This window comes from Catharus ustulatus, chromosome 11, assembly GCF_009819885.2.
Source record: "Catharus ustulatus isolate bCatUst1 chromosome 11, bCatUst1.pri.v2, whole genome shotgun sequence".
Taxonomy (NCBI): domain Eukaryota; kingdom Metazoa; phylum Chordata; class Aves; order Passeriformes; family Turdidae; genus Catharus; species Catharus ustulatus.
Window position 1 is genome coordinate 19,211,670 of NC_046231.1, and position 24,163 is coordinate 19,235,832.

General features: G+C 48.0%; 1 protein-coding gene across 2 annotated transcripts; it reads left to right on the forward strand.

Annotated features, from left to right (window-relative positions):
* Positions 1–180: 180 nt before the first annotated feature.
* MTHFSD (methenyltetrahydrofolate synthetase domain containing) lies at positions 181–14,605 on the forward strand. 2 transcript variants are annotated; one of them, XM_033069332.1, is made up of 7 exons: positions 181–345; positions 1,916–2,029; positions 2,802–2,915; positions 4,579–4,669; positions 5,408–5,520; positions 5,732–5,857; positions 14,104–14,605. In XM_033069332.1, the coding sequence occupies exons 1-7, from the start codon at positions 223–225 to the stop codon at positions 14,602–14,604; spliced, it is 1,182 nt and encodes a 393-aa protein (XP_032925223.1). In that variant the 5' UTR covers positions 181–222; the 3' UTR covers position 14,605. The 2 variants fall into 2 exon arrangements, with proteins under 2 accessions (XP_032925223.1, XP_032925222.1); XM_033069331.1 differs by lacking the exon at positions 1,916–2,029 and adding an exon at positions 2,072–2,185.
* The last annotated feature ends 9,558 nt before the right edge of the window (positions 14,606–24,163 follow it).

Consider the following 24,163-nt stretch of genomic DNA (forward strand, 5'->3'; position numbering starts at 1 on the left):
CCCTCGGAGCCGCCGTAGCCGCGCGCGCGCCGGAGGGGGCGTGGCCAATAATGAGCCCCGCCCCTCTGTGTGACGTAACATGGGGCGTGGTCTGTCAATGACAACGTCAGTATTCGGAGGGGCGTGGTTGTGACGTCATAGCCGAGCGCAGAATGAGGGGCGTGGCTGATGTGACGTCACGGAGGGGCGGGTGAGGGCGGCGATGGCGGTGACGTCACGGCGATGGCGCTGCCCTCGGGGGCCTGCTCCAAGTGGGACATCCGGGAGAAGGTGTGGGAGCACCTGGAGGCCTCCGGCCTGGCCGAGTTCCCGCGGCCTGTGCGCGGCCGCATCCCCAACTTCAAGGTACGGCGGCTGCCGGCGCTGGGCCGCCTCCTCCTGCTGCTGCTGCTGCTGCTCCTTCCCTCCCCGCCTCGGGCCCGGGAGGGAACCCCAGTGCCCCAGTGCCCCCCAGTGTTCTCCCAGTGTCCCCCCAGTGCCCCAGTGCCCCCCAGTGTTCTCCCAGTGTCCCCCCAGTGCCCCCCAGTGTCCCCCCAGTTCCCCCTCAGCTCCCCCCAGTGCTCCTCATTTCCCTCCAGTGTCCCCCAGTTCCCTTCCAGTGTCCCTCAGTGCCCCCCAGTGCCCCTAGTGGCCCCCCAGTGTCTCCCAGTTCCCTTCCAGTTCCCCCTCAGTTTCCCCCAGTGACCCCAGTTCCTCCCAGTGCCCTCCAGTGCCCTCCAGTTCCCTTTCAGTGCCCCCCAGTGCCCTCCAGTTCCCTTCCAGTGCCCCCCAGTGTCCCCCAGTTCCCTTCCAGTGCCCTCCAGTTCCCTTCCAGTGCCCCCCAGTGTCCCCCAGTTCCTCCCAGAGTCCCCCAGTTCTCCCCCAGTGTCCCCCCAGCTCCCCCCAGTTCCCCCCCAGCTCCATCCCAGTGCCTCCCAGTTCCCCCCAGGTCCTCCCAGCTCCCCCCAGTTCCCCCCAGTGTCCCCCAGTCCCCTCCCAGTGTCCCCCCAGTTCCCTCCCAGCTCCCCCAGTGTCCCCCCAGTTCCTCCCAGTTTCCTCCCAGTGCCCCTAAGTTCCCTCCCAGCTCCCCCCCAGTTCCCTCCCAACTCCCCCCAGTTCTCCCCCAGTGTCCCCCCAGCTCCCCGGGCCCGCAGCTTGCAGCCCTTGAAGCAAAGCAAGCAGAGCCACCCTGTCAATTATCGACAGCCAGCATGGTTTGAACTGGAAGGGAACTTAAAGCTCGTTCAGCAGGAGCACCTTGCACCATGCCAGTGCTATAAGTGCATGACACATTGTTGGCTTTTTGCAAATATTGGGATAAATGCTGTATGTATAATGTTAAAATAGCTTTTCTGGATGAATATAGGCTTTTTTTCTTTTCTTCTAATAGCAAAAGTCAGACATAAGTTTTTAGAGATAGTGTGCTTAAAATAACAACCCCTAAATGTGTAATAAAAACCCTTCAGCTAACACTACAATTATCAACACTCACCAGCTACAAAAGGCTGGGACCACCACCCAAATTAAAAAATAATAAAAAGAAAATTAAAACCACAAACCAAAAAACACACATGCTCTAAAAAGGCAGACCCAAGAAGTGGCCACGCTAAATAATTCTCAAAAAATGTTAAACTATACATAAGGAACTATAAATATGTAACAAGTTGATGTATTATAAAATGTATTTTAAAAAGGGCTCCCGAAGAAGCTTGCCAACCCTTTACTTTATGTGTGTCTCCTATTATCTTTTTATTAAACCTTTTAAATTTTACCAAAACTAAAACATGTTTTTCACACCAGCTTGCTCCAACCTGGCCATTTCTGGGGATTAACAGGAAATTAACAGCCCCCTCCATTAAAAATCTGCAGCAATCAGCCTCTCTGCAGGGTGAAACGTTGGAAATTGCCCATCTCTGCTGGTATTTTGTGCAAACAGGGCTCCTCCCATGCTGCCACGAGGCTCCTGGGCTTGCAGGCGTTCCAGGCTGCCCGCACAGTAAAAATAAACCCCGATGCTCCCCAGAGGAACGCCCGCTTCCTAACGCTGGAAGTAAGTGTAGATCTTCTCCTTTTGGCTCCTTCCTTGTCCCAGGGCTCTTTCCAGGCCTGCTGCTCTCTCAGGGAGCTGGATGTGTTCAGCAGAGCGCGGGAGGTGAAGGTGGATCCTGACAAACCTCTGGAAGGTGCCCGGCTGGCGGCTCTGCAGGTAACCCCTGAGGAGGGGCTGGGAGGGACAGCAGAGCCTGGCAGCTCCTCAGCCTCACCTGGCACTGCATCTCCAGGAGATTTGGTGTGCTCATCACAGGAGATTTGATGTGCAGCTCATTTGGGAGTCAGTAGGTGGCATGGAGTGACAAGGATAATTCAGTTCCATCCCCTGCCATGGGCAGGGACACCTTTCACCATTCCAGGGTGCTCCAAGCCCCATCCAGCCTGGCTTTGGACATCCCAGGGATCCAGGGGCAGCCACAGCTTCTCTGGGAATCTGTGCCAGGGCTCCCCACCCTCCCAGGGAGGAATTTCTCCTTAATACCCAATCTAACCCTGCTCTTTGTCAGTTTGAAACTATTATCTCTTATAAAGCCATGGCTTTAAAGAAGGGAATATCTTTAAAGGTATGTCCTTAAATATCTTCAAATGTATGTCTTACCTTTTTTACCTTTTATTCCTTCAATAACCCTTTTTTGTAGAATATTTCTGTAATGGAGGAAATTAATCTTGCAACAACACAACAAATTAAATATTTGGTCACGTAGTTTTTACTGTGTGACAACAAAAATATTTCTTCAGTGTAAAATGAACATTTTCATGTGGTTCCCCAGGCAAGGAAGACTTTGCTGGTTCCCACACCACGACTGAGGACTGGACTGTTCAATAGGATTGTTCCCCCTCCAGGTGCTACCAAGGAGATGCTGAGAAGATGTGCCACATCTCAGGTGGGGACCAGGGAGGGCTCCATTAACTTGTGGGACAGTGTGGGGTTAGGATGGACCAGCTGCAAGTTGGAAAAGCTGAAATATCTTCCTGTCAGGATGTTATTCTGGGTTTGTGTACACAACTGCATTTATAATATTGAAATCAGGAGAAGATTTCATTTTAACAGGACAGTATTGATATTTCTGAGTGGTTTTTGGAAAATCATGAGCGACTTGTAGGACTTCACACTCCTACATCCTGCACTTTTGAGCTGCTGAATCCTCTGGGGAATATTTCAGTGCTCTTATGTGTTAGCAGATCAGAAAGACAAGATTATTTCAGGAGTACACATCCAAAGCACCGTGCTCTGTGGTGTTTGCACGCAGCGAGGCCCGGACACGTGGGGAGGTTTGGCTTTGCAGCGCGGTCTCTTGCTGCCCTCTCGTGTTTCATTCTCACTCTACAGCTGCAGCCTCTGGCCAGAGATCCCTGGCAGGTTTATATCCTTCTTTATTTGCCTTGCAAACCCAGCTGGTGCAGCATGAAGAGGTCACTATATGGATTTATTTCCTCCTTTATCTCCTGCTAAAGGCAATAAAGTTCTGCCCAACCCCATAAACACTGAGGTTGTAAATGGCTGGTAATTAGTAGTGACTTTCTTTGTTGGAAGTTCTATTGGAGTCATTAACTAATTGAGCTGTTCAGGGCTGAAGAGCACTTTTGAAAGAGACCTTTCTCTTGGCCTGCTGTCTGATCTGGGCTCTTACCACCCTGTGTCTGGTTTTTTCCCCCAGCCCACTAATGAAAAAATGCTGTTGGCAGTTTGTGTTTACAAAGCACTGTGCAAACAATCCTTCCCACAGTGCTGGGAAGTGCCTGATGGGCATTAGTGCTGATAGGCAGCAACAAATTACTGAATTCTTGGGGTTTATGCTCTGCAAAGAAAATGTTTGGCTCTTTATTGTGATTTTAATATTGTTAATTTCTAATTAGCAGCGAGCTGAGTTGGTGTGAGGAACATTTACAGTATGCATTTTTAATAGTTCTAAACCTCAGATAGTTAAAAACCCAAGTAAACATAATTTTTAATTTCTGCAATCTGGAGAGAATTTTCATTAAGATGAGAACAGATCAAAGAGGAGTGGGTGGGGATGAACAGGCAGAGAGGGGGAGAAAAAAAATGGTATCACTTTGTGTAACTTAAGATTTCTTTGTGCTGTAGCTGTCTGTGTCTAAATTAACTTTATGATTTGTATTTCAGGATGAATTGTAGGATTTGTAGTGCTGTGGTATTCCTCAAGTTTTTAGTAGAGTAGGGAAGTGTAAATAGGAAGTGTCACTTGCCCTCATTTTTAGGAACAGATTTCCAAAAGAGTGTTCCAAAATATCAGTTTTGGATCCTAAATAAATAACCTTGCTTCTAAAAGTGCCCACCTCCCTCAGCTCTCCATGCAGTGTGCCAACATTCTTGTCACTGTAGTAGGGAATCTATTCTAGGATTCCCTGGGGGATAACTTCCCAGACATGTACAGCCTGCCTAAACATGGAAGAGACCCTTGGAAACATAGGGAGTTATTTGGATTTATCAAAATATCCTGGATTTCTGCCTCAGTGCTTGGAAGATTGTGCACTCTGCAAACCTCAAATACTGCTTTGTTTTTTTTTTTTTTTTTTGTCCTGCAGGGTGTCAGAGACTTCAGTGTGCCTGTAGGGCTGGATGGGAAAGCACAAGTGGATTTGGTTGTTGTGGGATCAGTGGCTGTCTCTGAAAAAGGTAAGGAAAAAATTCCAGCAGAAAAGTGCCAGTGCAGTGTCAGGAAGGCCACACCACGTGGCAGAGCCAGATTTATCCTTGGAGCTCAGCTGTGCCCTGAGTTCTGCCTCTCTGTGTGGCAAATCCCTGCTCCCCATCCCAGCAGGAAGCAGCCATGCACTGGGCACACAGCAGAGGCCTCAGAGATGTTTTGGCCTTCAGGAAAACTCTTGAGGCCAGCAATTATTTGTGTTTTAAAGGAATCCAAGCAGGCTGCCTGGTCAGAGATCTGCTGTGCTCACACAGGCTGATGTGTTAGACCTGCTGATTCAGTACCTATTTGGGGATCAGATTTTGCATTTTCTAGTGTTTTGGAAACCTGCTGCTGCTGAAAAATTTTCCACTGGCTTTATCCCTTGCCTAAAATAACACAGTTTTTGTGTGTGACCCAGACTCCTCTTCACCCACATTAACCTGTGCTGCACATAAATAGAAGATTCTAAATACAATTGCTAAATAAACTGCTGTGTTAACTGCATTAAATTTGTTTATTCTGAATGGGAAGCTTCTAGGAGTCATTGAAGCTGATGTTTTATTTCATTTCAGTGCTGATTTCAAGGAAAGCTGCACTCTGTGAGAGATCTGCTGATCTGATTTTTTCCAGAATCACAACTTGCAGACTGCAGGGCTAAATTACATGCTTTTAACAACAACTTTCCACTCTGCTGTTTGTTTTTTCCCCACTTTGCTGTGCTTTAGGCTGGAGAATTGGCAAAGGGGAAGGTTATGCAGACATGGAATATGCAATGATGGTGTCCATGGGTGCAGTGCAGGAGGACACCCCTGTGGTCACCATTGTCCACGACTGCCAGGTGAGTTCAGATGTTCCAATGTCCCCTCTCCAGCAGGGAGGGAGCTCTGGGACACTTCCTGCTCTGTCTGCAGAGGTCACATGGAATGATGCTGGTTTGGCATCTTTATTCCCATTGTCTTTGATGGGTTTGCATGTGACAAGACATCAGGAATGGGGCACAGTTTTAGGGAATTTGGTTTTAGCTGCTTAACCAAATCTCTGCCTTGTAGGTGCTTGACATAGCAGAGGAGCTCCTGGATGATCATGATTTAACTGTGGATTTCATCCTCACTCCAACAAGGACTATCCAGACTCACTGCAAACGACCAAAACCTCAGGGAATAATGTGGCACAAGGCAAGTTAAATCTTAATTCAACTTAAATCTTAACCCTTTGCAGCTGGTGCTTTACAGGTACCAATAATCTGCTGATAAACCCCCCCACTTTTTATATATAATTTTTTTTTTTAATTATAACTACTTGGTGAAAGAGCAGATGTGTTTGTCAGGTGAAACAGAACAGCAGCATCTGTGTGCAGTGGGGTTTTAGGGGTAATGGAGAGGAGGAGAGAGATTTCCCTAAATCTGAGGTGGCTGCCCCATCCCTGGAAGTGTCCAAGGCCAGGCTGGATGGGCTTGGGGCACCCTGGGATAGTGGGAGGTGTCCCAGGGTAGAAGTCTATAGAACATTCCTGTTTCTGCAGTGGATTCACTTTCCAAGGGTAAATTTGTGGCTGGAGCTCATTTTCAGGTGGAAGAAAAGTGACTTTAAACCTTTAATTATTAGTAGTTCCTCTGCTATGGATTTGGCCTTTTCCCCCTGCCCAGTACTTCTCAACTTCCCAAATAGTTTTGAGTGAATTGTTTTACTGGAGGTTCCTGCAGGGAAAACTTTTTCTTTGTCATTGGATTTTCATTTCTGAAATCATCCAATTAGGGAGCAGACACAATCCTGCATGAGTGAGTACAGCAGGAATGCTGAAATGAGGAATTGTGCACCCACATCTTGCAAAAACTGAGGAATCTTAAGGGAATACTTTCAGGGAAATCAAAAGTTGTTGGGTATAATTTGCCAACCAGCAAAGAGAGTTAAATTTCTTTAGGTAATGTATCTACAACAAACAAATTCTAGCCAGGACTATTTTTATTCCAGTTGTGGGAGAGCATTTTACCCTGCCTGTGGTTGAGGATTTGAGGTTATAAATAAATAAATAACAGCTCTGTCTGTCCTAGTGCATTTTTTCCATTGAATTATTTTTGAATTGTCATTTTTTTTAGGATATTATTGAATGTAATTGTGTTGAAGGCCTGCCCCTTGTGCTCCATCCATCTTGCCAACATAGTTTTGATCAGTTTGTCTGCCTTGGTGTCAGACTTCTCAGTAAGTGGCCTTGCTGACACTTCTTTATTTCTTTTTCTGTGCCTTTAGCAGAAACTGAATTTTCTGCAGCTTTCACTGAGAATGGAGCACAGATTGACCCTTTATTTGAATATTTGAGTGTTGATTGAACACCTCAAGCTGTGTGGATTAAATAGGAATATTGGAGAAGAGCAGGCAGAGAGGGATAATCATCACTTCTCTGCCTTTTTGGGAGCAGAACAAAGTGTGGTGACTGTATGAAGAAGAAATGACCATTATTCCCCAGGGAAATGAGTGACTTTTATTTTGTTTGTGCCTGTGGTGGTACCTGGATGTTCAGCCCTTGCACAGAGGGGTGGGAGGTCTGGTTAATCACCAGGGAGTGAAAAAGGCAGCATTTGATAGGGGCTATTAAGTGTTTGTCCTTTGGATTTTCCTCCCTGCTTCTCCATCATTTTCTCTCCATCCTTTTCTCCTTCAAATCCTGGCTTTGCTGGTGCATTCCTGTTCCTCAGAGCAAAACTAAACGAACCAAGAGGCAGTGAGTAAATAAATCAACCACTTCTAAACATGGCCTTTTGTCAACAGAGAGTGGCTTAACTTCATTGTGAAGACCTGTGAGGTGGAAAATACATTGTAAAGAAAAGCTGATCCTTGGGGAGCAGGGCTGGATCAGGCCAGTGCAATGTTTAGGAGTTTAAAATCCAGGTGTTTGCAAATATGGGATTAAGGATTGGTCAAGGATGTGCTGCCAGTAATTCCCACTCTGGATTTACAGCTCCAGAGGGAATTTGCTGCTCACCCAGCAAACAAATCCCTGGCTCCATTTCCATGCTGAAAGAGGTGCTGCATTTTCCTGGAGTGCTCTTGTGTGTTCTGTGCTGTTTAAAGACCTTCAAGGAAGAGCCACAATATCATCAATACCAAAGAAGCATTGTCAAGCACTCCAGAAACACTTAAATCCACAATGCTGGGGGTGTTTGTGGAAGTTTTGTGCCTCTGAGGTCAGAATTTTGGGACATCAATTTGAGGGCAGCAAGAGCTGCTGAGAGCTAAGCACTCTGGAAAACTTTATTTGGATGCCAGTGGAGAATTATTTGGCTTCATTTGCCTTGAAAATCCAGCCCATTGTTTCTGGGAACTCTAAATTCATGAAGCTACTTGCTTTCTTATTTAATATTTTCTATGGGTAACTGTGATCTTTATCTGGAACACTGGCTATTATGTTTGTCCCAATTATCAAGTTATTTGTGCTGTGCTTATTTTAAATTGAAACTGTACAAATTAAAATATTTGGGTTCATGAAGAGGGAAATTAGAGTAGTTGGTGGAAAAATCACTATTTTAGCAAGCATTTCCTTCTGGTTTTGAAATAATTCTTTTGCTGAGAATTTTATAGCAGTAGAAAAAGAATTTTCCTGAAATGAACTGGGGGAAATCCCAGTGGCAGAGATGGAAACCCTCTGACAACAACCAGCTTTGATTTGGGGCTGTGATAGAACATTTGGGAAGGAAAGCTGAAAAAATGCACCCATCCAAGCTGGAAAATCCTTTAGTGAGTGTAGCCAAGGCTTTATTTTGGTGTTTTTGGGGAATGCTTCCACACATGATCACATCTGAACACCTTTACAAAGCTGAGCCTGGCTGCAGAGCCCCTGCAGTGGATTCCAAGTGTGGTTTCTCCTGAGGGACAGCAGCAGGCTCCAGGGCTGCCAGCTCCCAGAAATATGTCCCTGGATTGTGTGCACATATTTGGACATTTTGTGCAAATGAATGATAAAATGTTCAGCTGTGCTGGCCTTGCTGTCCTGGCCTTGTCTGTGCCTCACATCCCTGTTTGCTCAGAGCTCCTGGAAATGAGGACACAGCCTGGAAATGCTGTCCTACAGGTCTTGAACAATCTGGGCTCAGAGCCCTCAGGATGGGCAGAGGTGAACCTTGCAAACACCTTTTGCCCACCTGTTTGGAAGGGCTGATGGATCAGTCTCCATCTTAAAATCATGGGATGGTTTGGGTTGGGATTTTAAAGAGGATTTTATTCCAAGCCCCTGCACACCTTCCACTGTCCCAGGTTGCTCCAAGCCTCATCCAGCCTGGCCTTGGGCTCTGCCAGGGATCCAGGGGCAGCCACAGCTGCTCTGGGAAATCTGTGCCAGGGCTGCCCACCCTCACAGGGAACAATTCCTTCTCTAGATCTACATTTTCCTCTCCTCCATTTTGAGGCCATTCCCCTTGTGCTGTCACTATGAACAGTTCCTCTCCAGCTTCCCTGTAGCCCATTCAGATGCTGGAAGGTGCTGGGATGTCTCCAGGATGAACAGCTCCAACCTGCTCAGCCTGTCCTCACAGGGGAGGTGTCCCAGTCCTTCCCACTTTGTGCCCTCCTCTGGACTTGATCCAACATTCCAAGTTTTACTGATTCCAGATGGGGTCTCACAAGACCCAGGTGTTCCTGTGTCAGTGAGGTGAGGAGCTGAGGGAAGCAGAATGAAATAGCAGGATAAGGACAGCCTCCAGTCCTATCCAATCCCATCCAATCCCATCCAGTCCCATCCTATCCCATCCAATCCCATCCAGTCCCATCCAATCCCATCCAGTCCCATCCTATCCCATCCAATCCCATCCAGTGCCATCCAGTCCCATCCCATCCCATCCCATCCCATCCCATCCCATCCCATCCCATCCCATCCCATCCCATCCCATCCCATCCCATCCCATCCCATCCCATCCCATCCCATCCCATCCCATCCCATCAGCCTCTCTCCAGGACTGCAGTGCTTCCAGGGAATTCTCAGTGCAGTTTGCTTGGCCTGGCTGGCTCAGGTGTCAGCATTGCTCACTCTGACAGAGGACAAGCACATCCTTCATCCTCCCCAGCACAGTGCTGGAGGTGGCTCTGCTCAGGGCTGTGGGAGCAGGGGGTGAGGAGAGCCCTGGTGTTCCATCTCCATCTACCCCCACATTTGGGGATCAGACCAGGTCTCCTAGCAATGGATGCTGTGGGTGAGTGCTGGGAGATTTTGTTGGCACTCAGCATCCAAGACTTTTTTTTCCTCAGGTTTCTGTCAGAAAGGGGCCACATTTCCCTCCTCAGCTCCTTTCCCAGTAATTGTGTGCCAGCAGAATTTATGCAACATGCTGTCCTCTTTCCCCAAGGCTCTCCCAGCCATGGCAGGGAGTAGGCAGGATTATTAAATGATTAATTGCCTTTGGTGGAGTTATTTTTAACCCAAATCACTTCAGAGTTGATGGCACAGACCCACAAACACTTCTGTTGGCCAACCCCAGAGGGCTGAAGTGTGGAACTGGTCTGGGAATTGGTGCTCAAGGGATGATAGGAAACTTCTTCAGCTTTGGTTTCACTACCAAAGCTAAATCCCAACACTCAATCCAAAGCTTAAAACCATCAGTAAATGGTTTGGCCTTGACTTTAGAGGGATGGGGGAAGCTTCCAGTGCTGGGTTTGCCCATGTTCACATAGCTGGGTCAACCAGACTTGGGCTGGAATGTCCCTTAAATTCTGGCTTAGCCCAAAGCAGTAAATAGGGATAAGCAGGGCTAGGGAGGCCTGAGCAGCCAGCACAGCACCCAGAAGTGTGCAGCCTGTTTGAAAGAGAGGAGGAATATCTTTGGCCTCTCTCCACATGGAAATAAATCTTTGCAATCCTCCACAGCTCACAGGACAAAAGGAACTTTTTGCATGATTGTAATTAGCAACACATTGTACTACCACAGGGTTCTTTTGTTTGCTCTTTTGCAACAGAGCAGAACAAGCTTTTTCCTCTGCCCTGCCACCCACTGCCCTCTTTGCCCTTTTAGTTCTCACCCCCAAAAACCCAATGGATTTATTTGTTTGTTGAATTGAAACCCCAAATTGAGTTTCTGCCTTTCTGTGGCATAAAAATTGGAGAAAACAGGGAAGGCTGAAATGTTCTCCTAGACCCCAGAGAAAAAAGCCCTTAAGGTAAATCCTCTGTGCTCTTGTGACAGGAGAGTGTCAGCTGACAGTGTCAGAACTTGTCTAATGTTTTTTACAAATCTTTGCTAATACAAAAAAATACAAGTCCTAAATCAGCTGCTTTTGTTGTTTGTGCTCTGAAGGTTTGTTTCTGTTTTATCTGCACAGGGCTGGATTTTAAGGAAATGACAGAATCACTTCATGGTGGTGTTTGATCAGAACTTAAAAGAAAATAGTTCATAGCCCTTACAAAAATCCCTGAATTACTGAGGTTGGAAAACACCTCCAAAATCATCAGTTCCAACCTGTGACTGATCCCAGAACAGACAACAGAGTGCCATGTCCTGTCTTCCCTTAAACACCTCCAGGGATGAGAGCTCCACCACCTCCCTGGGCAGTAATTCCAATGTCCAATCCCCCTTTTCTGTGCAGAAATTTCTCCTAAAACATAAATGCTGTTGTCACTGCATCTCCCTGAGGTTGCCAGGAGCTGAAACAGTAGCTCCAAGAGCTGCAGTCTGATGCCAGATTTAGTGAGAGGAGAGGCCTGGTGGAAATCTCTTTGAGATTGTGCTGTTCCCTGGATTATCTCAATCCTGCCCTTGGATTGTCCTTGAAAGCCTGGGAATTCCAGAGTTTGTCCTCTCAGTGCCCATCTCTGATTGCCCTAATCTCCAGAACCCTGAGGTTTGCCCTTGGTAGCATTTCCCCTTCTAACCAAACACCCAAGCCATGCCTTGGCAACTGAGTTTAATTTCAGGATGAAAGGAGCTGTTCTTGGGAGGAGGTTGAGGTTGTGCTTTGGGGCCAGGAGTGATTGGTTGCATGAGAACAGAAAAATGTTTTTCCTGTTTGGTTTAATTAGCACAAAGCTTACATTTCACATCAAAATTTGACAGAGGACAACAAATGTTCTTAATTGCTGGCCTGGACAAACGAAGTGAGATCCTTCAGCCCTTGGTTTGATGTTGTATTACTCAGGGAAGGGGAGTTTGCTGTCAAACACAGCACTTGGAATTCTTGGCTGAGAAAAACAAGTCAGCCCCAGAATCCACAGAGTAATAACTCTGAAATCTGAAATCTGAAAATGGTCTGCACCTTTCTGAGTGTGGAGGCTCCTGGAGCAAGTCCCCAGAGCAAGTCCTTGCTGTTTGATGTTGTGTTAGCAGAACCAGCTTTATGGAAATCTTATTTTTATTTAGTTCCAGCCTGAAATAAAACCTGCTTGTTGGCTCTTGAGGAGATGAGCCCTGGAAGCATGAAGAGAATTCTGTTGAGTGACTTTTCTGTCACCTCACCCTGACATTGCCCCACCCTGGCTTGGCTTTTCCTCGAGTCACTTCAGAGCTGGGCTCCTGTCCCCAGGGAGCTGAGCTTGATGTTGTGCAGATCCAGACTGGCTGTGCCTGTAACTGTAGGAGCAGGAGCTCAGATTCCCTGGGGTGAGTGAGGTCTGAGCTGGGACATCTGACTGGGATGTACTGGTGCTGCTCCAGTCCAGCCTGCTGAGAATGGCCCACTCACATTCTGGGCTACCAGCCTGAGTCTCTGCTCGCTCAGACATTGCTTCCCCAGGCTGTTTTGCTCCCTAAATTTCAGCATTGGATCTGGTGTTGATGGATGTTGGACTTGTCCAGCAGCCAAGCAGGAATTCCTCCTCCTTCCAAGCACAGTGTGCAAGCCAAGAGCTCGACCACATTAGCTGGGGAACCACTGCATTTCCTGCCAGTGTCTGAGTGCAGCCTGGGGCATCTCATGCCTCACACGGATGGGCTTCAGCTGTTGAGAGGAAGAGCCCTTCCAGAAAAGCTCTTTGGGAGCAGGGCATGGATGGAAGGAGGGATGGAAGGAAGGAGGAACAGGCTCTCAGTGTGAAGTGCACTGTCCGAGCTCTTCTGTTCCCAGCACAGCCATGTGGGATCTGAGGAGCTGTGGGTGGTGTGGGAGCTGGGGTGGCACAGAGGGGATGTGCCCCAGGCTGGGGATGTGCCCCAAGCTGGGCCCACATCCATGGGAGCCCTGCTCCAAGGCACACTCCTGCTGCAGCTTCCACATTGTGTGAGCCAGCCATGGGATATCCTGTGCTGGGGGAGAGAGCACCAGGAGCTCTGCAGAATGGAAGGGTCTGCTGGGTTGGGATGGACTCTGCTAGAGTAGGGGTTTGGGATGGATTCTGCCAGGGCAGGGATTGGGATGGATTCTGACAGGGTTGGGGATTGGGATGGATTCTGCCAGGGCAGGGATTGGGATGGATTCTGTCAGAGCAGGGATTGGGATGGATTCTGCTTGGGTAGGAGTTGGGATGGATTCTGCTAGGGCAGGAATTGGGATGGAATCTGCCAGGGCAGGAATTGGGATGGAATCTGCCAGGGCAGAAATTGGGATGGAATCTGCCAGGGCAGGAATTGGGATGGATTCTGCCAGGGCAGGAATTGGGATGGATTCTGCCAGGGCAGGAATTGAGATGGATTCTGCCAGGGCAGGGGTTTGGGATGGATTCTGCCAGGGCAGGAATTGGGATGGATTCTGCCATGGTAGGGGTTTGGGATGGATTCTGCCAGGGTTGGGGTTTGGGATGGATTCTGCCAGGGCAGGGATTGGGATGGATTCTGCCAGGGCAGGAATTGGGATGGATTTTGCCAGGGCAGGGGTTGGGATGGATTTTGCCAGGGCAGGAATTGGGATGGATTCTGCCATGGTAGGGGTTTGGGATGGATTCTGCCAGGGTTGGGGTTTGGGATGGATTCTGCCAGGGAAGGAATTGGGATGGATTCTGCCATGGTAGGAATTGGGATGGATTCTGCCAGGGCAGGAATTGGGATGGATTCTGCCATGGTAGGAATTGGGATGGATTCTGCCAGGGCAAGAATTGGGATGGATTCTGCTTGGGTAGGAATTGGGATGGATTCTGCCAGGGCAGGAGCACAGCCCCTCAGTCAAAGCAAACACAGAGCACAAGGAGAATGCAGATCTGAGAGCACTCAGATAAATAAATGTCAAATTGTAATAATCCTGACTTTGGTTGGGATTTGCCTGCTGGATCCACATTGTACTGCTCTCTTCAAGAGTCACTGATGTTTATTTTTGTCCTGCAGTGTGTTTAGGGAGAGACTTCCCAATCAGGCCAGCAATTAGGAACATTTGGAATGCTGTGGCACTCTGCATGGCAGCAGGATAATAAGGTTCCTCTCTTTTTATGGCACAGACAAGCCCTGATGCTCATCATCTTTTTCTGGAAGGCAAGGAATCCTTTTCCAATAATTCTATCCATCTTCCTCCTTTTTAGGTCAGCTCTGAGATGCTGGGAAAAATCCCCATCCTAAAGACTCTGAGAAGCAGGGAGAAGCAGGCTGGCAAGGATGTCACCCTCCAAGATGAACATCCAGCCTTGGCAAACACCAACAGAGCAACAATCTCAAACAAGAAGGTGATGGCTGCAAACACCCAACCATGGGCTGCTCCAGGCTCAGCTCCAGTGGGAAGTGATGCTGTAAATCCCAAATTGGAGGGATCTGCCACAATCACCACTGTGTATGTGGGGAACTTGCCTGGCAGCCTGAGGGTGAGCGAGCTGAAAAGTGCTCTGAGGGAATTGCAGGTGATTCCTGCTCACCTGAGCTGGCAGGGAGCACAGCACAGAGCTTTCCTGGATTACAGGGACCCAGGAGCTGCACACAGAGCTCTGGCCTCCTTGCAGGGCCTGAGCCTTGGGGGCAATGCTCTGAGAGCAGAGCTAGCCAAGAACCAGAGGAGCAAAGGGCAAGGAGAAATCAATAGTCACAAATGAGTATGGAGGGAAAAAAACACAACAAAAAAAGAAAGGTGTTTTCATTGTTTTATGAGAAGCCAACCTGAAGTTTAAAGGTTTTTAGTAACCCTCAGGTTTAACAAAACCAAATTTCCTCACTCCTGCACTTGGGCACGCAAAGGTTTGTCCCCCTACAAAGGAACCATTTCTCTAGAAACAATTCCACACTCTCGTTTTTTTGATGTTTTTGTTAAGCCTGGCTTAAAGCTCTGCCCCTTGGCACCTCAGCAGGGTGGTTCCAGTCAGTCATTTAAGGTTAGACCTACCCCCTTATACCTGTGAGGTTAAAAGCCAGCAGCAGGAAATCTGTCCTAAGGGAAAAAATTCTGTTCACTAAAAAAATGGGCTTTGCCTGTTGGGAGTTTTAAATTTATTTTTTATAAATTATTTTATAGAATAAAAATCTCTCTCAGGGAGAGAGAGATTAGCTGTTTTGTGTCTTGAAGGGTGGCTGTGGAAACACTGCCTTAGTGTTTCTTAGTTCTGGGAACATCAGGTGGGAAAGGTGGGAACCCTTCTCTGAGCTTGGTAACCTTAGATTTATTATTTCAGAGAAAAGCAAATCCCAGTTTTCTCTGCTTTCCCCCAAACTGCCTCTCTGGTGGATCAGATAATTATCAAATAGCTGCTTTTCCTGATTGTCTCTTATGATGGGATGTGATTCCTTTGCCTCTGTGAAATAACATTATTATTTTTTATTATTATTATTACTATTTATTATTATTATTATTATTATTATTATTATTATTATTATTATTATTATTAGTGGTGGTGTTGTGGAGAGCAGGCACACCATGGTCAGAACTTGTTGATGCTTAGTGTGCCATGGAATTCTTTGGGAATTTCCTGGAGATTGTAGCAAAGCCTCTGTGCCTTTGTCACCATCCTGATGGTATAATGGCCAATAATCATTTATCTGCTTTATTTTTTTTTTCCCCTGGGTTTCCTATTCCTGAAAAACAAGTTGAATTTTGACCCAGCCATCCTTTCTAAACAGAAGCACTTTTGCCACTGATGCTGGGCACATAGTCAAAGTCAACATCTAAATGGATTTTATTTTTTTTAAGTAAGAGTTGGAAACTTTTTTTTTTAAAGCAGATTATTATGCCTGGAGGGTCAGACATTTATCCAGTATGAAATAAAATGTTCTCATTACCATGTGGCTCTGTAGGGAAGGGCTCAAGGAAAGCTTTGGAGAGTTCAAAGGAGGCTCCAGGATGAGCAGAGGGATGGAGCAGCTCTGCTGGGAGGAAAGGTGCAGAGAACTGGGGTTGTTCAGCCTGCAGGAAGGAAATCTCAGAGGTGAGCTCATTCCATCTCCTCCCCATGGAGAGGGACATGGGACAGGGGAGAAATCCTTCCCTGTGATGGTGCTGAGGCCTGGCACAGATTCCCAGAGCAGCTGTGGCTGTCCCTGCATCCCTGGCAGTGCCCAAGGCCAGGCTGGACAGGGCTTGGAGCACCCTGGGACAGTGGAAGGTGTCCTTGTTCCCAGCACAGGAACTTTGGAACAAGATGATCTTTTAAATCCCTTCCAACCCAAACCATTCTGTCATCCTGTGAACTTCTTGTTAAGTCAGCAAAAGAGCTGGAAAAAATCAGTGGTTCCATTGCACTCTTTGTACAGCTCCAAATGATTTCCAGTATCACTGAGTCCAAACTCAGACAAGCACTGCACAACCCTCTGGCTCTCATTTCAGGGCTGAGAGTCAGGGTTGTGTTACTACCCAAACACACTCACTGCATCATCAGCTTCCAAAGCAGAGGAAAGAAAAGCAAAAAAATAATTATCCATCCCTGCCTGCCCCTTCCAAATGATGGCAAATTGAGTCATGGGATCATTTGCTGTTCCTTTTGACTCTGGGATATTTCTTGCTCTGCTGAAGATGTCCAGGTGACCTTAGCAGTTAAAACCAGTGACTCTGCCAATGAAAACTTCCAGCATCTCAAACTTCCACTGTTGCATTTCAGGTGGAGCCACCCTTTTCTGGTCACATTTTGGGAATCACATCCTCTACCTTCTTTCTTTTCTGAAGTTTCAGAGCAGATGTGTTTATGTGTTCTGTAAATGTGGTAACTTTGCTTGCTTTCCTGTCAGCCCAGCCTGCAGCCAGGGGCCAGTTTTGTTTGGACAAACATCTGGATGTTTTTCTGTTTGCAGTTGTGGTTCTGGGTGAAGCCCACAGGTGAACAGTGTCCAAAATCTTCTCTTTCCAGCCTGTCACTTTTTTCTGCTTTGTGTTTCAATGCCACATTTCACTGAATTTACCCAATACCCAGAGTTAAACTCCAAACCATGTTATGAGGAGATGCTGGGGTATGCAGATATGAAATCAGGAGGAATTTCTGCATGGAAAGGGTGGTCAGGAATTGGAAGGGGCTGCCCAGAGAGGTGGTGGAGTGTCCAGGGAAAAGCTGGACATGGCACTTGCTGTTCTAGGCTGATCCAAGGTAAGGATGGCTCACAGATTTGATGATCTTGGAGCTGTTTTTCAACTTTTATGCTTCTATGAACTGTAGTTAGGAAGAAAAATAATTACTGTAAGCTTAAGCTTAATGGCATTTTTTGAATGGACTGGAAAAATGCTGCAGTGATCCTTGTATTTTTGATCCAGGTTATTAATAAATGTCAAGGTCTTTCAGGAGCTGCCATCTCAGTCAGTAAATCCTCTGTGAAATCAGTGCAGTTCTACCTTGGAGAGTCAGGGAAGCAGGGGCAGGGATAGGGCTCTTGATGCTGCTTCTCTCCAGCTAAAAGACATTTCAGTGCCAAGCTGCTGTTGAATTAAATTTAATTAATTAAACACAAGAGTGGCCAAGGCACGGCCCTACATGGCCTTCTGGTGTCTCCAGCTCTGTGATGTGGATTTGCTCTTGTGGGCTGACCCTAAAGGAAAGAGCAGATTGTTAGAAAAAGTGAATGGGGCAGTCTGCCCCTCTCAGAACTATTGTTCCAGGCTCTCTGCATGCTCAGGAAGGCATCACTTAGAGCAAAACCAGGAGGGATTTCTGTAACTCCACAGAACTCTGAAAGGCAGGAGATTTTACTGAATCCTTGGATTCTGATCTCACAAAAATCTCAAGGAATTGAAGACTGCTTATGGTTTATAGTGGCTCAGACCGAGGCTATGCAAGGTACCAACAATGAAACCATAAAATCCATACCCTGAAATATTCTCTGACTCAATTAACAGCCTTTAAGGAACAGAAAACTCACTCAAGTCAGAATTCTGTACCTGCACAAAGATACAAAATGTGCCTCATCTCAGCTGGGTCCTGGTTTTACTGCTTAAGACTCACCAGAAAATCATCAGGAGTGGCAAAGCAGTGCCTGGATGCTGCAGAAAAGTCTGGAATGCTGCTGCTAGATCTCTGCTCTGCCTTGAATAGGAAGTGAAGTGATCCCTAGCTCAGGCCTGGGTGCAGCAGCAGAGCTGGGTGATGAGCAGGAACGTTCAGCAGTACAATGGGAAACGCTTTCCTGGGCCAACTTTGTTCCCAGTAATTGAGACTGAGAGCTCTCTATTCTCTGCACAGCCCGATGTCCTCGCCTGTCATGTGGTTGGGCGCATTCTTTCCAGCTCCTTTCATGGCACAAACATTTGGGATGCTGTTGTTGCTGCTCTTCCCTCTTTTTAGGGGTTCAGATGCTGGTGTGGAGTGAACCCCTGGAGCTGGGGGGGTTTGGGATCAGCAGTGACCACCAGGGTGTTCCATAAGGATGGAACATTCCAGGAACATTCTCCCTTTCTCCCTACCCTCATTTGGGAGGGAAACCAGCATGGGATAAATGGAGCCTCCACCAGCTCCACAACAGAGAGCAGGGTGACTTTTGGAGGGATTTTTATCAGTGCCAGCGTGGTGTGTGGCACAGAGCAGCGAGGCAGGGCTGGAATCTGCTCACAATGAGGGCGAGGTGGCTCCGTGCCACCCCCAAAAGTGCACAGGCGTGAGGGTTTTCCTTCAGCCAGCCGTGTCCCTGCATTTCCTGGAACAGAGACAAGGCCACACAGCTTCAAGCCACCAAAGACAGCAGTAAACAAGCTGGGTTGCTGGGTAGGCTCTGAGTTACAAGAGTCAGAGACTGTTTGTTTCCAGGGAAGGAAAATGGGGTGAAAAAAAAATCTCTCACCATCGAGGCTTTTTCCTGGAGATCACATCCAGCCCTCCAGCATCTCCCTGATTCCCTCCCAACAAGCAGCCTGCAAGGACAGAGCTTTTATCCCATTATCCAAAAAAAAAACCCCCAAAAAAAGTCAGGAAAAGCATGGTTAAACACTGTCTCCAAGTCATGCCCTTTTTTTTGTGTGTGTGTATGCTTTTTTTATGTCATCATCTTCTACTGCTCCAAAGGGAGAAACAAATGGCTTTTAGGGGAATGTTTCCATTGAAAACTCCAGCACTGGGGCTGTGTTTTTTCTCCACAGGGGTGAGGAGGGGGAGGAAAAGCGTGTGCAGGGATTTCTCTTGTTCCGGTTCCTCCAAAGGAACAGCCCCAGCAGCACTTCTGGCTCTGGAGGAAACATCTGTGACCATGGCCACGTTCCTGGGGCAAACCCCCCTGCTTGGGAGGCTGCTGTGTACCAAATACTTTGATTTCCTGGTTGCCATCTCTTAAAGATTATCTCCCTCCCAGAAAAGGGCAGCATTTCCCATGTTCCCATGTGTAATGTCCGTGATGGCTGCTATAAACATCATGGAACGTTTCCCTGCCCCTCCTCTGACATAGGTAGCAAAGTCCCTGCTTTTCATCTTTCAAAGCCCTGAAGAAATGTTTAGGGTCGTGTATCCTGCCATTGTTCTGAGCTGGGCATCCCACTGAAGTGCCTGGGAGAAATGAGTTCAGGATATGGATCTATCTCTGGTCCATCTCTGCTGTGGCCCCAGGAACATCCACATTTTACAGATGGGAAGGCAGAGATGGCTCCTGATAGACTGCAGGCAGCTGGTGATTCCCCTCCCTTTGGAAAACAACAGGAGAGGCCAAAAACTCAGCAAAAACTCTGAAAATCCTCAATCAAGCCCCTGCTGGGTTTTTCTGTGTGACAGAAATGATGTTCCCAATGGGTATTTGGATACCTGGAGCATCAGGGTGGCTCTGGGAGCCTTTAATCCCACTGGTCCTCCTGCTCCATCAAGGCACCCAGCACCTCTCAGGGACAAACCACAGCTCCTGCTCTGGGATACAAGCATGAAAAATAATTTTTTTCCCAGAATTTTGCCCCAGGAACATCCACATTTTGCAGATGGGAAGGCAGAGATGGCTCCTGATAGACTGCAGGCAGCTGGTGATTCCCCTCCCTTTGGAAAACAACAGGAGAGGCAAAAAACTCAGCAAAAACTCTGAAAATCCTCAATCAAGCCCTTGCTGGGCTTTTCTGTGTGACAGAGCTGATGTTCCCAATGAGCATTTTGTCTCTCAGGGGGTACCTGGAGCCTTTAATCCCACTGGTCCTTCTGCTCCAGAACTTCCCAGCACATGCCAGGGACAAACCACAGCTCCTGCCCTGGGAGACAGGACATGAGACAGAAATTTTTCCCCACATGTGCCACCTCCAGAGGTCTCCAAGTCACACCAAATGTGTTATCCTCCACCCATCCCACACTTTGAGCCAAGGCAGGTTTTACCTTTCCTTAAAGAATAAAGCAAACACACGGGGCAGTTAGATGGGATCAAAAAAAGGGCAGGGCAAGAAGGGAAACATTCATGTGGTGAGGGCTGCCACATTTCTAAGCATTAACATATCCATGGCTACCACTCCTTCAGATTTCAGAGTCAATAATTGTTCAGACAGGACTCACAGTTGTGTTTTTCCAGAGGGATCTTGTGTTTTCCGAGTGTTTCCAGGCACCTGCACTGCTCAGGCTCTGGCATTTCCATCCCACTGCTCTGCAGTGACTTTTCCTCACCCCCACACAACTGCTGCTGCTCCAAATGAACTCCTGGTACCCCAAAGTCCCTGCAAAACTTTCCAGGCCGTGTCATCCTGCTTTCCCAGGTGTGTTTGCTTATTTTTGCAGTAATTAGCCTGAAGCTGAGCTGAGCCACAGAGCTGCACTTTCTGTGCCATTCCAGGGGGTTTGAGACTTGCTGCTTTAAATAAAGGAAGGTCTGTGCTCAGGCTTGTGTTCTCACTGCTGGAGCCAAGTGGCACTGCCAGTGTCCTCACATCCCTTTCCATGATTAAACCGAGGTGGTTTGACCTCTAGAATTGCAGTTTGCTCTCTGGTGCTCGTTCCAGAGATGCTGGGGAGCTCTGAGGTGACCTGGAGCAGTGTCTGAGGGAAGGAAATCCATATTGATGGCACAGCGACTCCCTCAGTGAAATTTTCCAAAGGATCTGCAGCTCCCCTGCAAAGATTTAGTTCATTTTAAGACTACAGCTGGAATGTTTATCACAAGTTGGGTGAACCTGAGATCACAGAATTGGAATGGCTTAGGTTGGAAAGGACCTCAAAGCTCATCTCATCCCACCCCTGCCATGGCAGGGACACTTTTCACCATCCCAGACTGCTCCAAGCAACCTGGCCTTGGACATTCCAGGGATCCAGGGGCAGCCACAGCTTCTCTGGGCACCCTGTGATAATGGGAATTAGGATATTGATCCAGGAGCTCAGTAAGATTTATTCCTTCTGTTGTCTTTTATTAATAATAAACCTACAGGATCGTTTTCATTGGAAAAGACCCCCTGGGATCATGCAGTCCCACCACTGATATTAATGCTCTGGTTGGAATTCCTTACTGGATTCTGACAGGGAAAGTTACTTAACAAAACCAGGGAGCCCCATGCCTTTCCTGAGCCAATCTGAGAATTTCTAGGAATAACATCAGCTTCCAGCTGCAGAGCTGCTGCTGGCACTGGGGGCACCTCCTGCTGCTCAGGGGGCTCCTTTCATCCACCTGTTTGATCCCTGAGGATGATTCTTGTGGCAGAGATTCCTTGGCAGGGATAGAGCCCCCAGGAGCTTTATCCCAGCGCTGCCTTTTCGTGCAGAGCATCAGGAGTTGTGCCTGGAAAGGGAACAGATGTTCAGGTGTGGCCTCCCAAAAGCATTGCAGAAATCAAAGTCGCCTTCCAAAAGTGACAGGAGCTGTGTTTGGATCCCCTGAGGTCCACAAATCCCTTTTTTTTTTTTTTTTTTTGTTTTAAGGGAGAAATCAGGCACCCATCGATTCTTACAAATCTCAGGCATTACACCTGCTAAGAGCTTGGTGCCAAACTCATCCCCTGGTATTCCAAATACCCATTGAAGATTCCAGATGTTGTTTCTAGCAGTTAACTCTCCAGGGTTTTCTGCAAATCTGGATAAGCAACCCCATCTGAGAGCATCCTGTGTCAGGTGCTTGTATCCATGGATGCTTTTCCATGCCAAGTATTCCCATCTGTGCCACCTGGGCACAGAAAGGTTTTTATCCAGATGTGCTCCATAGAGGAGTTTCACCTGGTGTGAGGATGGATAAAGGGATGCCAGTAGGGAAAAACAACAACAAAATATATGCATTTTAAAAGATATTTTTAAAAATTAATTAATAAAGAAAAAAAAAAAAAAAAAAATTTGGGAAACCCGCGGGTCGGCGGTCCCTGCTCGCCGCCGCCAGGTGGCGCTGCCGCCAAGGGAACGGCACCGCCCCCCTGGGCCCGAACGGCGGGATCGTCCAAACCGGGATCATCCAAACTGTGATCATCCAAACCGGGATCATCCAAACTGTGATCATCCAAACCGGGATCATCCAAACGGGATCATCCAAACTGTGATCATCCAAACCGGGATCATCCAAACGGGATCATCCAAACTGTGATCATCCAAACGGGATCATCCAAACCGGGATCATCCAAACGGGATCATCCAAACCGGGATTGTCCAAACTGGGATCATCCAAACCGGGATCATCCAACCAGGATCATCCAAACCGGGATCATCCAAACCAAGATCATCCAAACCGTGATCATCCAAACTGGGATCATCCGAACCAGGATCATCCAACCAGGATCATCCAACACCCCTGGATCATCCAAACTGGGATCATCCAACCAGGATCATCCAAACTGGGATCATCCAAACCGGGATCATCTAACACCCCCGGGATCATCCAACTGGGATCATCCAACCGAGATCATCCAAACCAGGATCATCCAACCGGGATCATCCAAGCCGGGATCATCCAAACTGGGATCATCCAACCGGGATCATCCAAACCGGGATCATCCAAACTGGGATCATCCAACCCAGGATCATCCAATCGGGATCATCCAAACTGGGATCACCCAAACCGGGATCATCCAACATCCCTGGGATCATCCAACCCGGGATCATCCAACCGGGATCATCCAAACTGGGATCATCCAAATCGGGATCATCCAACACCCCCGTGATCATCCAACTGGGATCCTCCAAACCGGGATCATCCACCCGGGATCATGCAAACCGGGATCATCCCTAACCCACTGAGATCATCCAGATCCCATCAGGATCATCCAACACCCCTGGAATCATCCAGATTCGCTTGTGAACATCCAAATCCACTGGGATCTTCCAAACCCCCAAGGATCCCTCAAACCCACCAGGGATTGTCCAAAATCCCCACAGGATCCCTCAGCCCCCTGGATCCCTCCAGTTCTCCCACAGGATGCTCCAATCCTCTGGGATCATCCAGTGTCCCTGGGACCCTCCAAACCCGCCAGGATCCCTGAGAGACTCCTCACCTCCCAAAAAAGGCTGCAGATCATCCCAAAAATGTGTCCCCCAACAGGGGACCCAGCCTCACATCCCCTCTTCCAGGGTTCCTTGGGATCCCTGCAGTGTCCTGTGCTCCCTCCAGCTCTGTCCCCACGTGGGGACACAAGCCCACGAGCAGGTGACAGTGGCAGACACAGCTCCAGCTCCATGGTGGCCTTGTAAAGATGGGGGGAAACATCCTGGGATGAGCAGAGGGAAGTGCTTTGCCACCAAATCCCTGCACAAGGCATGGGGACATCAGTGTCCCTTATCCAGAGGGGACAGCCTGGCTGGAGACACCAGGCCCTGTTTCTCACCGTGCTCCAAAATTTCATCCTTGTAGAAAATTCCTGGGCAATTTCATCCCTGTAGAAAATTCCTGGGCCTGCACAGGGCATCAGCGATGAGAAAATGTTTCCTGAAGTAGAAATGCTAAAACCCCAAAAGAAATTAGTTGTATTCCCTAAGGATTGGGTTATATTCATTAAGGATTGGGTTATATTCCCTAAGGATTGGGTTGTATTCCCTAAGGATTCCCATCCTGGGAGGGATGAGGAGCAGGGAGCAGCTCACTGATGCTGAGCTGAGCCACAGCAGCTGAGCACAGCCAGATCTGAGCCTTTCCATCAGCAAATCCCACATTTCTGAGCAAGCCCTGCCTCAGCCCAGCATTTCTGGGCAGGTTTATCCCTCCTCACCTCCTCTCGGGACTGAAAACACTGGGAAAAATCCCGTTGGGCTTTGGCAGATGGAGATGGGGGCAGGAGCTGGGGGGTTTCAGCCTCTCCTGGAGGGCTCTGGGATGGAGAGCTCCTGTTTA